General features: G+C 36.4%; 1 protein-coding gene across 1 annotated transcript; it reads right to left on the bottom strand.

Moving 5' to 3' along the window:
• Positions 1-199: 199 nt before the first annotated feature.
• Positions 200-8,871, bottom strand: CLEC1B (C-type lectin domain family 1 member B). The gene is made up of 6 exons (XM_046013948.1): positions 8,697-8,871; positions 7,989-8,087; positions 6,872-6,991; positions 6,567-6,718; positions 3,813-3,919; positions 200-1,960 (listed from the first exon to the last, which is right to left on the bottom strand). The coding sequence occupies exons 1-6, from the start codon at positions 8,758-8,760 to the stop codon at positions 1,816-1,818; spliced, it is 687 nt and encodes a 228-aa protein (XP_045869904.1). The 5' UTR covers positions 8,761-8,871; the 3' UTR covers positions 200-1,815.
• Between the last annotated feature and the right edge of the window lie 3,991 nt (positions 8,872-12,862).

Raw genomic sequence — 12,862 nt, 5'->3', positions numbered from 1 at the left:
AATTATTTACCGAAGTTCACTTGGGTAGTAAGTGGAAGAGTTAGTATTTGAAAGTAAATAGTCCCATCACAGAGCCTGTGCTATTAAAATCTGTGTTATTCTGCTTTCATGTGTAAGATGACTTTGATATGAATACCAGAAAAAAGAATCTTTGTAGGCACAGTTGGTTGGTTGGTTAACATATTTTAATTGCATTTTTGCCATAAGTTAAGACATTATTCTTCGAAATTTACTTGTGCCATATAGTAATATATAAATATATGTTTTTCCATTTGTAGGTAATAAAACATGAAAGTCCAGAGACATGATTGATTGGTTTTTGGATGATTTTCTGAGTTATTAATTCCTATTCCATTTCTCTAAATCAGCAAGTAAAAAAACAATAAAATACTGACACTATCCCCGAAAACCCAAGATCTCAAGACATTTGAAGTAGAAGCAGAATCTGAGGTACCTGTGTTATTTTTCCTCAGTTCCCCAAAATCTGCTTGTTTACTGATAGTCTAAAACAAGATAAAGATTCAAATGTCTTTGAGTATTAGTATAATGCATATTTATTGTTTATTACATGCTTGATTCTCTGCTCAATGCTTTATATACTATATTAAATGATCCTTGCTATTACCTATGAGTAAAATAGTAATGTTAAGCCCATTTCATAAATAAGGAAACAGAGTAACTTAGCAAAAGCCACACAGGGAATAAGTGTCAATGTAATTTTTTCAGAATGTATCTAAAAACTACTTGAATCAAGTAGGAGAGCTTATTAAAAGCACAGGTCTCAGTGTCTCCTTAGCCTTCCAACTGAGAACCTTAAATATCTGTGTTTGAACATCCACATGTTTTAAGAAACATCTCAGTTGAGATGTTTGAGACTCATATTCATGAATTTTATTACTACTGATGTAAGAAGAAAGAGCCTCAGGGGAGCCATGGGAAAGAATGGCAATGTTTGCCTGTATCCTATGAAAGGGTGTCTCCCCACATATCTATAAATACTTCATGAGTTACTCAGCACAAACCAAGCATAGAACTGTCAGGAAAAGATAAAACATTTGTACTTGCTGTTTTGTCTACTTGCCTAAAGGCCTTGTTAAGAAGTCAAACACTATCAATTTCCTTGCACAGAAATTTTATTTTCCTTGCATAGAATGAAACTTTAATACCTTTGCTGTTGAATCTGACCAAAGGTGGACCTGGAATCCAAATTATAATTGTGTAGTGTTTTACATATTGTGTGCTTCTCACATAATGAGAAACTATTTTCCTGTTTCCAGTGAGCCAGGAATCGCACTTGGTGCTTCACATACAACAAATGGGAAAGTCACGGTGTTGGCCTTTATGGAATTTCTGACATAGCTAGCGTTTTATTAGGTTGTACAACTGTGAAGTCATGGGTGTTATTCTATTTGAAATATCAGAAAATACGTAGTAAAGAGACTACATGACTAGTTGGCCCATGGTTGTACTTTAAGTAATCACACGATCTTATGTCTAAAGATGTGGTGAATCATACCATGTTGAGATAATTAGGAATGGAAATCAAGAAGAAAGTCCATGGAAACAGAAGAATTGAGAACAAATGATCAACTCACAGACAGGATTCTGGATATATAAAGAAGGGACAAAATCATCCCTTAGAAAAGGGGATATATAAAGAAAGGATGAGGTGGTATTGTTAGAAAAGATAATATAAAGATGACTCTAAGGGGAATGAAGGGAAAAATAGCAATTTTATGGCTAGTGAGTCCTTCACCCAGATCTTTCATTGTATAATCAAGAACTTGTCTGTGACATCTCGCCCATCTCTTTGCATTAAAGTAGTGTGTCCACATTCACCATGCCTGCGCTCCTCTCACACATCAAATGATGCTTGTGCTTACAGAAGGTAGGGTAAATTTTCCCATCATAAAAATAAGCACAATTCATATTTTCTCTTTCATTTCCAGAAAGCTCAAACCTGTGAATGGAAAAGGTAGAATGAGTTCCTCTAAAAGCTATATAAGTAGTCAACAATTAAGCTCTGCATGAAAGTATTTTGTCGTACAAAGTGGAAATACAAAGTATGGGGATAAAAGTAAAAAACAATGTTCAGATCATTGAGAAATTTTCAGTATGCTTGTGAATATAAAGTATGTACATCTGCTTAAGTCAATAACAATTCAGTACAGCTTTGATTAAGCAAAAGGTGAGCAGTAGGAACAGTAGGAGGGAGAAAGAGATGGATGGGATCCGAAATGACAGGAAAGGCTTTTATCTTTTCATCTTTTCATAGAAGATCACATTTCAGCTATGTATTGAAAGAAGGGTAGGATTTAGGTAAACGGAGAGGAGATAGGAGAGCCCTGTAGGGCAAATAGCTGCACAAAGTTGGAATAAGCTCGAGGAAAAGTAAGTTGATTAAATAGTTTTGAAATGAAGATTTATGTTGTAGGGTAACAGAAATAAGGCAGCACATTCTATTGTAATCGCCTATTAACTTGTCTCTATGCCCAGCTGTGCAGCTTATGACAAGGGAACAAAAAATGTATAGATCTAATTTATTTGCCAGATATCTATGGGATACCAGCTACGTGCCAAAGTTGCTGTGTGTGCCAGGATTGGTAGAATAAACAGAGACATAGTCCCTTCTACTGGGGAACTTACATTATAGTAAGAGGATATTGGTAAGAAGTCAACAAATAGAAAATTTCAGAGAGTGGTAAGAGTTAGGAAGAAATGGAATTGGTGTGATAATGGACTTGAGTGGATGTGGGTGGAAGGAACCTAATTTAGTTTGGGTAATTAAGGTTGACCTCGTTGAGGAAGTAATGTTTAAATAGACATGTGAGTCACAACGGGGAGCCCATCATGGAGTTCTGGACATGGAGCATTCTAGAAGAAAACAGTAAGTACAAAAGTCCTAAGACAACAAAACAAATTTTATTTGTTGAAAGCACAGAGGTTTCCCAGTTTGCGTGCAATATTGTGAAGGAGGCAGCAAATGATAAGAGATAAAGCTCAAGATCTATGAAGAAGTTTTCTTATACTTACAGTATCCTTTGCTCCTACGCACAGTAAACATTTAGTATCTATTGAAAATTTGAATTGAAAATTTAAGTAATGATCAGATTGTACAAGTTGTGTTTATCAGTTTTAATTTTAACTGGAGAGACCTTACAGTTTTGATATACAAGATGACCAAAGGTCTTGAGATTGGAGATTGGAAAGCCACATTAAATAACTCTTAATGTAATGCCTCCTTTGCCTGCATTATCTGTAGAAGGATGGAGCATTATGATATGAATACTAGAACCACCTTGTGAATGATGGTGTGCCTGAATCTTGGAGACCCCTGGGGAGGAAAAGTAGGTAAAATGATACTGAAAAATGAAAAGAATCTTCAACGTAATCACTTTCAACCATAAAATAACAAGAATGATCATTTTCTTCTAAAATTATGTGAAGGGAGTCAGATCAAGTCACACACACACACACATACACACACACACACACACACACACACACACACACACACACACATTCCAATGGTAAATTTGAGGGTAGAAATGAATGGGGAAAATATCAGAACAGAGGTGGATTGTGACTTAGATAAAGAGCAGAGGAATGGGAAAGTAAGTACAGTAGAATTGTCTTATTACCAGGGTTCACTTATTAGGAGTAGGGTGTCAGTGAGTGCTGCTGCTTCCATAGCACACAGTAGGTCATGGAGCCACCTCCAACATTTAAGTAGCTCGCCTTCAAGAAGGTAGAGGATCTCAAGAATAAAGTCTGCTCGTTGGGCCTTGTATTCTGAATGTCTATTGACTTACACATTTTTGGAGGGCACAGAGCCATCTTCCCACATCCAGACCTCAGTAGAGTTCTTGCGGGACAATCCAACCCAACGAATTAATCCAGTCCTGGACTTCATGTATTCCTATTGCAAACACAGACAAATATAATGGTCAATCTGCTTGCACAATTCTTGTAACGATGTAAAGACATTCATGGTAAGACCCTGAACAACAACAACGTTAGATGTATGTCTATGTGAGTGCTAATTAATTATATATAATATTTAGAATTGTGCCAAGTTCACTTGTTTTAGAATAAAAAATTATTTGTAGAATACAGAAAAAAATGTTTACAGAAGGCAGATATTGTAACCTTTCTATATGTTTATCTTTCATTGGCTGAAGACCAGAGTTTCAAATAGAGTACCAAATATGGCTCTTAAGTAAGATAATGGTGAATGACTAGAGAAGGAAAATAAAGAAAGAAATATATTGTTGGTGAGACATTATTACTCCCTACATTTAACTTCTACTTGCTTTGGTTTCATTGTTCAACTTAGTTTTGTAGTAGCCTACAATATTTACAGTGTAAATATTAATTTGTTTTGGTTGATTGAGTAAAAGGAATTATATGATGTCATTCTCAAAAGGATTACAAACAGCATTTGCTTTTCCTAATTTATATTTTTTTAATTTAGGAATTATCACTATTTACTATATGATACACTATACTCATTTGTTTTGTTTATTGCCTCTTCCTCCAAGTAGAACATAAGCTTCTGAGGTTAGGGATTTCTGTCTGTTTTATTAACTGCAGAGATTCAGATTCTGGAATAGTTCCAGTGCATATTTGGCAAATTAATGGAGAAATCAATCAGTCAATAAATCAATTCATGGGTAACAAAATTAAAAAGAGTCAAATAGTCAAATACTCTCATATCTCCCAGAAAAACAGATAGGTGAGAATGCATTCTTGGCAAATAAAAAAATGACTGAAGCTTCTTAACAGAAATGAGACACAGAATAAGAGATTATGTGTGAAAGTGACTTTTGACTGCTTATTTATTTATTGCTATTTTTTAAAGATTTTATTTATTTAAGAGAAAGAAATAGTAAGAGAGATCATGAGCAGGGGGGAGGGGACAGAGGGAGACTTCCCTCTGAGCAGGGAGCCCTACGTGGGACTCTATCCCAGGACCCTGGGGTCATGATTTGAGCTAAAGGAAGATAGTTAACCAACCAAACAACCCAGGCGCCCCTTATTTATTTATATTTTTAAAGATTTATCTATCTATTTTACATTGAGAGAGAGACAGTGTGATCAGAGTGTGGGCAGAGGGAAAGAATCTCAAGCAGACTCACTGCTGAGCATGGAGCCCAAAATAGGGCTCAATCCCAGGACCCTGAGATCACAACCTGAGCCGAAACCAAGAGTCAGATGCTTAACTGGCTGAGCCACCCAAGCACCCCGATTGGTTATTTTTTAAAGCATGAGCTACCCGTCCCCTTTCTGTTAACTCCTGTTCTATTTTTTAAAATACATCCACATGATAGACTTCACTATACAAAGTCTATTCTCCCTGAAATTCAACTATTCTTTGTTTCTCAAAAATGACATTACATCCCCTCCCATGTATAAACCTCCAACCTGGCATCCGTTTAGACTACCAAGATTCAAGACATATTTGTATACTTCCCTTTAGCCTCTTGTTACGAAATTGAGATTTTAGGACACTCTCTTATTTTGCCTGATTGGAAAGAAAGTTAATTTACTTACCTGAATATCTTCTCTATGAGTTCGAGTCCACAAAAGCAGTTAGTGAGTGGTACAGCAGTTAGAATAACAAGGCAACAAATGATCATGAGTGTCAAGGGAATGATCTCCTCATGTCTGGTCCATTACTGTGGACTTCATCTCAGGAAAAGTATAATCAGTTTTGTTAATCAATTATAGCAGTTCTGTAGAATATGACTGGCTTGACTATTTGAGTTCAATTTAATGTCTGCACACAGCCCAAACCAGATCTTCTACTTGCTTTTGTTTTAAATATACAGAACCTGAATAAATACTATATTGGAAGTTGTAGGTTAAGCACCACAAATAATTTCTGCTTTTTAAAAATGTTTTAATAAATCTATTATTTGGCAGAAGGGAGACTCCAAGGCTTGGTTTCTGGTTTGTTCCCAGGATTCACAAAAAAGAGAAAGGCTATATTAAATAATAAAGGGAGAGTGCATAAGTGGATGTGAACATATTTTGTTTCAAAGTAGAGCCTTTGTTAGAAGCTGTTTAAGAGGAAAATGTGGAAGAGGAGACATGTTTAGTAGAAAAATTTCAACTGAAATCCTGTGTGTTTCACAAATGAGATTATTCCCAAAACTATGGAAGAGCCTATGAAAAGGTGAAGTTTGCATCAAATTGTTGCTAAATCAACAATTTAGCAGGAACTAAGGACTCATGTAATATTGGGATGACAGTGCTATTTATATTTTATAATGCTAGAGTTTCTTCGTACTTTCAGATCCATTTATGGATTAGTAAATGCAATCAAGGAAGCTGAGAAAAGTGAAATGACTTGTCACAGAGGTAATATCTGAACCCTAGTCTCATTAGTTCATTTTACCCCTTTCTATTCTTAAATATGGTCATTTCTACTGGACTTGATAAGGCTCTCAGATTAGCACAGGCTGGAAGACAAGAGAAAAAATATACATATGTATTTTTTAAAGTTGAATGTTTCACTTAAGATTCTTCTTATGACTCGAGTATACTTGACACAGTAATCTTACCAGAACGTTCTGACTGGCAATCTTCACCAAAGTGGCATTCATGTTAATACAGAACTGCTTACTCTCTTCCCATGTCAAGTTGTGCCTGAAGAATCCATAGCAGCTATCTCCATAATATCTCCAGTTTCTGTCACATGGGCTGCATTTATGGCCTTAAGGTGAAACCAAGCAGAGGAATCCGTACTTTTTACTTTCGCTTTCCCCACAAATCAGTTTCTTCTGCAGATCTCCAGATTCCCTACAGATAACGTCACAGAACTACTCTAGGGGGAGGGGAGATCAAGAGGTTACAAAACCATACTTACTGACACTATTCTTTTGTTCCAATTGTTTTATTAAATATTGACAGAACTTCTTTGCTACTTGGTGCAGAGTTCCTGAGACATTTTTATTCTCCAATTGTTGGTGGTTTTGCTCTCTGAAAGCTAGGTGTAGAAATTAGATAATAATTTATAATTGGGATCATAAGGGTGATGCAGAGACCTTTCAATGAACTTTACTTTCAGTAGAACTGTCAATCTGGAAAGTATTTACTAGATACACATGAGTAAATGAGTACTGCAAAAGGGTCTGGGTAACGGGGGGGTGTACAGAACAAACTAAGAACTATGCAAAACTGACACCTGATGGTTATCCAAAAGAAGACATGAACTCTATGAAGGAGAAAATCACAAATAAGAAAAATGTCATGATCAAATTGCATGCCCAAAACGAATGTTTTGATATTCCTTTGAATATAGATTTCTAAGCAGATTTCAGAGTAGAATGACATCTGTTATTTTGTTTTTCATGTAATATCAAAATATCCCTTTATTTAAAAAACACTGATTTCTTGTGCCCTAAATAAACAATGGCGAACAAAAGATTCTAAAATATCTTGTGAACAAATAAACAAGCACACAAACAAGCAACAGCTACATGGTGGCAATGTGATACTGTGGGCTTTTAGATTTATAAAAAGAAAATATATATAAATGAGATGGGATATGAATTGCTTCTGAGTGAAAGTGAATGCATTCATTAAACAAAGTGAGAAGGAGGGCATTTTAGGAAGAGGGAATACAATGGAGAAAAATTTCAGACAGGGAAAGAGGATCTATCTGTGAAACTGAGAAAAGTCCATGTTGGCTAGAACTAAAGATATGCAGGATAGAGAGAAAAAAAATGAGAAGATAGTGTGGATCTAGACTGAGGGGTATCTTAAAGACCAGTTTAAAGTTCTTGAAAATAATTTCAATTACAGTGATTTGAATGAGAAGGAAAAGTCAGAGCTCTCCATTATTGAGAATGCCTTGGCAGCCAAGTATAAGATGACTGAAGCAGCAACAGAGACACACAGTGACAATCAAGCTTAGTGGCATACACCAGGACCCAGGTTGTGCTCTCCTCAGAACAAATCTTTTGCAATGAGTCAATACTTACACATCATCCCCAGAGCCACCAGCCCAACAACTAACCCCATGCACAAGACCAGCAGAATCAAAGCCGTCACACGCCACAGAGGTGAGGAAGCAGGGTCCACTGTAGACATAGAATACAGATGTTATGGGGCAGGCAGTATGGCGTAGCTATGGGGCAGTGTTACTCTTGCCCTCTGTCCTCTCAAGGCTTTCTGAGTGATGTAAACAGCTTCGTTGCCAGGTCTTGCTGGTGTTCCTTTGGGGATCATCACTAGAAAGTATAGTCCATTCCCATTCCACACATCCGTCCTTGTCCAATGGACTTTTCTCTGAGTCAAAACAGAGGTTTGTGTTTTGTGTCTTGTTTTGTGCCCAGCCCCATAAACAATTGCTGCTTTTATAAGCAGCAAATGAAGAATCACACGTATTTGCCAGCAACTGAGAAAATGAGGTTATAACACATTCTTTCCTCTTATTCTTTTGGTTTCTATTCTACACAACATTAAACTTTATAAGCCTTAACATAAAGTTCTCTGCTTTCATCTCTTGCTGCTTATATTCTAAATAAATCTTTCTGAGCCTAAGTAGGTATTACTCAAATTCTGTAGAGCAGGATGGTCATTGGGAAAATAAAATAAAATGATATGTGCTATCACTAGTAGAAAAAGGAAAGTGGGGTTGACCTATTTCAATAATTAACTTCCAGATCCCTGGCTCTGGGTATTCTTACCTGAGGTGAGAGCTGGCTTTCGATTTTTAATATTTAAGGTGATGTATCCATCTTCGTCCAGCATGGCTTCCCTTGGACTGCAAGTGAGCTCAGGGTTCAATGACTTAGCAAAATCGTAGTGTCCACTCTTATAGATTTCAGTGCCTGCCAGTCCGTGTTCCTCCTCTCTCTGGTAAGGTGGAGTTATATGAGTTGGGGCACATATTTTTGGTCCTGTTTTGTTCTTGTTTTTTGGATCTTTTTTCTTCCAGGAAGCCCTTTCATAGCTGTTCAGAGATACATGGACCTTGAGCATAAAAATATAAAAATAATAACTTGCAGTAAAGGAGTAGATATCACATTTGTTTCCTGTCTTCTTATCTTCAACTCTGAATGAAGGAATGTCTCCTTATTATATCCTTTCAAAGAACAAAAGTTCGTGCTTCATCTTAACCTTAGTGGAGTCTAAATAGTATTGTTTAAATGAACTGCTTTCTGATGAAAATTCGTGGATAAAACACGAACAGATACATAGTCTGTTCCATTGTGAGGAGCACGTCTAATATAATTTGATCAAAAATGACCTAGAGTGGATGTTTCAAGGTCTTGTGTTAGAAGGCGCCATTCCTAACTATGATCTAGAATTCATCCAAATTCTTGCATCATTCACAAATCATATTGTTCAAAAATTTGAGGACTCCACAGGAGGCAGACTTCATATTGCTTGGATTTAGGCATTAAAGAAAAAACAATCAAATAAAGTGAAATAATATAGAGTTAGTGATTACTGTCTTTCAGGAATGTTTTCACTTTAAAGTGAACATACAGGAAGGGAAAAATGTTGTGTGAAATTGTGTAATTTCAAGTACAGTGGTGCTTCAAAGAAGAGCTATTTGTGGGAGGGACAGGTTCCTAGTGCCCTTCACACTGGACTGTGACTATACTATAGTAACTCTATGTAACTATAACTATAGTTAAACACATTTAACTATAAACTGGGTTTTCAAATTGTTACTGCAGCTCACATTGAAAGGAATTAGAAGAAGAGCTAGAGAAGGCTAGCTGCTGTGCTAATGTAAGGATATTAGTGAGGATGCTCTTTATTTTGTCATTGGGTAGCTTTTATATAGTTTTAGAGTAGATATATATTTTTTACTTTTTGTTAAATCTTTATGGCCAGAAAGTTACTTCTAAGTAACTTCTAGGCATTTTTCTTATAAATAATCTTATTTTTATGTTTTCTTTAGTTAGTAGTGTCTTAGACTTTACTTTTCATTATAGAAATCACGTACGATGTCACAGCAGGTATTTTGATTACTAATGTTCCCTTTGGTACATCTCATACATATCTGTCCTTCCTTTCTGTTATCTCCTTCACTCTGAATTCTTTGTCAATTCACTTAAAATAATATTTCATCTTAAAATTTCTTGCCCTACACAACTCAAATAATTTTAAAAGTGAGGTAAAGTATAAACAAACAAACATGAAATGCATTGCCTGATTTAAGGAACCTAAACTTAGCATGAGTTAAATATTTTCACTAAAAACCAATCATTGTTCAAAAAACCCACTTTTAACAAATGTCAAATCTACTTAAAGTACTGAAAATCAAATAATCAAATTTCTTAAGCCCCACACCCATTTTTTTCACTGGGTTTTGTAGCTCAGGTAAAATATTTAGTGTTTCCCAGTCATAAGCAGGGTAAATGCAGATCTTTAGTTGATCATTAATCTACCTCTGCTTCCATCTGCATCATTTCTCATTCGATCAAAGTGGACTGTTAGCTCTTCCTAGCAGTGCAGGCTAACCCCCATCTCCCAGCACAGCCTGGGGATTATTCTAGCCCTCCCTTTCTGGCCGCCTTTATTCATACACCAAGTCCTAAGGCTTTTCTTCCACCTTTACTCCTCTGTTCCATGTTCTTCCCATCACTATCTTACATCAGCTTTTTTTTTCCCACTAAAATATACAGAGATCCTGAAAAAATAATTGTGACTTAGTGACAGAAAAGAATGCGGAGGGTTTAATTCAAGTTAGTTTTTCTTTTTTTTTTTGAAGATTTTATTTATTTATTTGACAGAGAGATCACAAGTAGACAGAGAGGCAGGCAGAGAGAGAGAGGGAGGCAGGCTCCCTGCTGAGCGGAGAGCCTGGTGTGGGACTCGATCCCAGGACCCTGAGATCATGACCTGAGCCGAAGGCAGTGGCTTAATCCACTGAGCCACCCATGCGCCCCTCAAGTTAGTTTTTCAATCAACCTTTACTCATTTCTCCTAGTAACCAAATTTGTAACTTCTGAAAATTTATAGTTAAATCAAATATGTAAGTGCAAGATCCATGGACATTTGGAAGCCTTTATAATTACTGTAAACATTTTCATGTTCAATTAGCAGATACTTTCAGGAGGTATGAAACATAACAGCTTGATTTGTTGTGGTTTCCACATTTTCTAGTCTTGGACAATTGGATGAGTTATAAAATATCCCATTTATTCTTCTTGCAAATAGCAAGGAATATGCTGGACTTACTTGTTTTGCGAATACTTAAAATTGTACATTTAAGAAATCTAAGCCTCAGATGATATTCCTTTCCTACCTATAGCTCAGTCTCTAGACTTTCTTTTGTCTTTTTTACCTTTTAATGATGCAATGCATCCCTGGGTTTTGGATATTTGATAACACTAGCCGCAGGCTGAGGGTCTTATGTTCTATCTATGTTCCAAAAAAATATATTTACCTTTGGCTTGGAGGTGTTAGGAAATATGCGGGGTGAGTACAGAGTCCCTCAGGGTCAAAGGAGTCCCTGATAACATTAGTCTTTGTTCTGTTTTCTTCCTCTACATATGCTATAAATACAAGCTGAGTTACTCAGCAAAAATTAAGCAGAGAACTGCAGGAAAAAGAGAGAGAGATTACAAACTTTTCTTTTTCCTTTTCCAAAATCCAGAGGCTTTGCTAAATACCACTTTTTTTTTTTTCTTAAGAAAGCTCTTCTGCCAACATGGGGCTCAAACTCACAACCCCAAGATCAAGAGTTATATGCTGTACCAACTGAACCAACCAGGTGCTACTTTGTTAGATATCTCTTACTCACCCTACAAGGTCTGTCATTGGTATGTTTGTCTATTTTATTGCCCCTCTTTTCTTGGCTTAGTAAAGTATAACAGAAAAAGTCCTTATTGCACATATTCTGATGAATTTGAATTTGGAATAAAAATCTTTGTTTAGTATTTTAGAGATTAAGAGGCACTTTAATAAAGCCATCTCTTTAATTTTAAAGCAAATATATTTTAACAATCTCAGACACTGAAATTGGCAGTGAATATTCACAGAGAAAGTTATGGTACTTTTCTTTACGGAGCAGTCTTAGATTTTAGCTATCTAATCTTGATTTGTTTGTATTTAGACTTCCCAAATCCTACCATATGCCAGCCCACATTCCTGTACCTATTTATTTATTTATGAGAGCTGTTGCACAGAAGCAGGGAGAGGGGCAGAGGGGAAGGGAGAGGAGAGAGTATCCCAACAGACTGCACTGAGGACAGATCCACACCTGGGGTTCGATGTCATGACCCTGAGATCATGACCTGAGCTAAAATCAAGAGTCCAAGACTTAAGCCACTGAGTCACCCAAGCGCCCTTCCTGTTCCTCTTTCTTGTTTCACTCTTTCCCATTACACTTAACTCTCTCTGTCTCTCTTTCTCTCTCTCTCTCTCACACACACACACACACACAAGCACACAGATATTTTTGTCATGTATCCCCAAAGAATATATTCCATGGTCTATATTAGTGACCAACATACAGTAACCATCCGGCAGATATTTGGTAAACGAGGGCATTGTCATCTGATATTACACACGTAGAAAGGGAAGGTTAAGAAATGTGGAGACATTTCTACAATCATACTGCTTGTAAAAAGCAGTACCATCTACCTAGTTTCCAAGATCTTTCAACTACTTTATAAAGTCTTTCAAATTTGAGGATTGTCCAGACTCCATTATCTATGTTTATAGCTGAAGAATGAGTAAACACAAGACTCACAATGACAGGGTAGAGATTTAATAAGAAATCAGTGGAATTCATAACATCGTAGATAAGACTGTTCAATACATACTGAGGGCTAGTGGATGTGTAAAAGAGAAAGACCAAAGGAAAATGATATTGACTACTATGGATGCTATA

This window comes from Meles meles, chromosome 7 (assembly GCF_922984935.1).
Source record: "Meles meles chromosome 7, mMelMel3.1 paternal haplotype, whole genome shotgun sequence".
Classification (NCBI taxonomy): Eukaryota; Metazoa; Chordata; class Mammalia; order Carnivora; family Mustelidae; genus Meles; species Meles meles.
The sequence above is the reverse complement of the archived record's forward strand: the minus strand, read 5'-3'. Positions and strand labels throughout refer to the sequence as shown.

Excerpts from the sequence above, each read along its gene's own strand:
- CLEC1B (XM_046013948.1), bottom strand. The coding sequence starts at position 8,760 with ATGCTGGACGAAGATGGATACATCACCTTAAATATTAAAAATCGAAAG. Across the intron at positions 3,920-6,566 it reads TTGCCAGTCAGAACGTTCTG|GAATACATGAAGTCCAGGAC; the intron begins GTAAGATTACTG and ends TGTTTGCAATAG. Across the intron at positions 1,961-3,812 it reads TCTGTGCCCTCCAAAAATGT|GTTTGAGCTTTCTGGAAATG; the intron begins GTAAGTCAATAG and ends TTCCATTCACAG.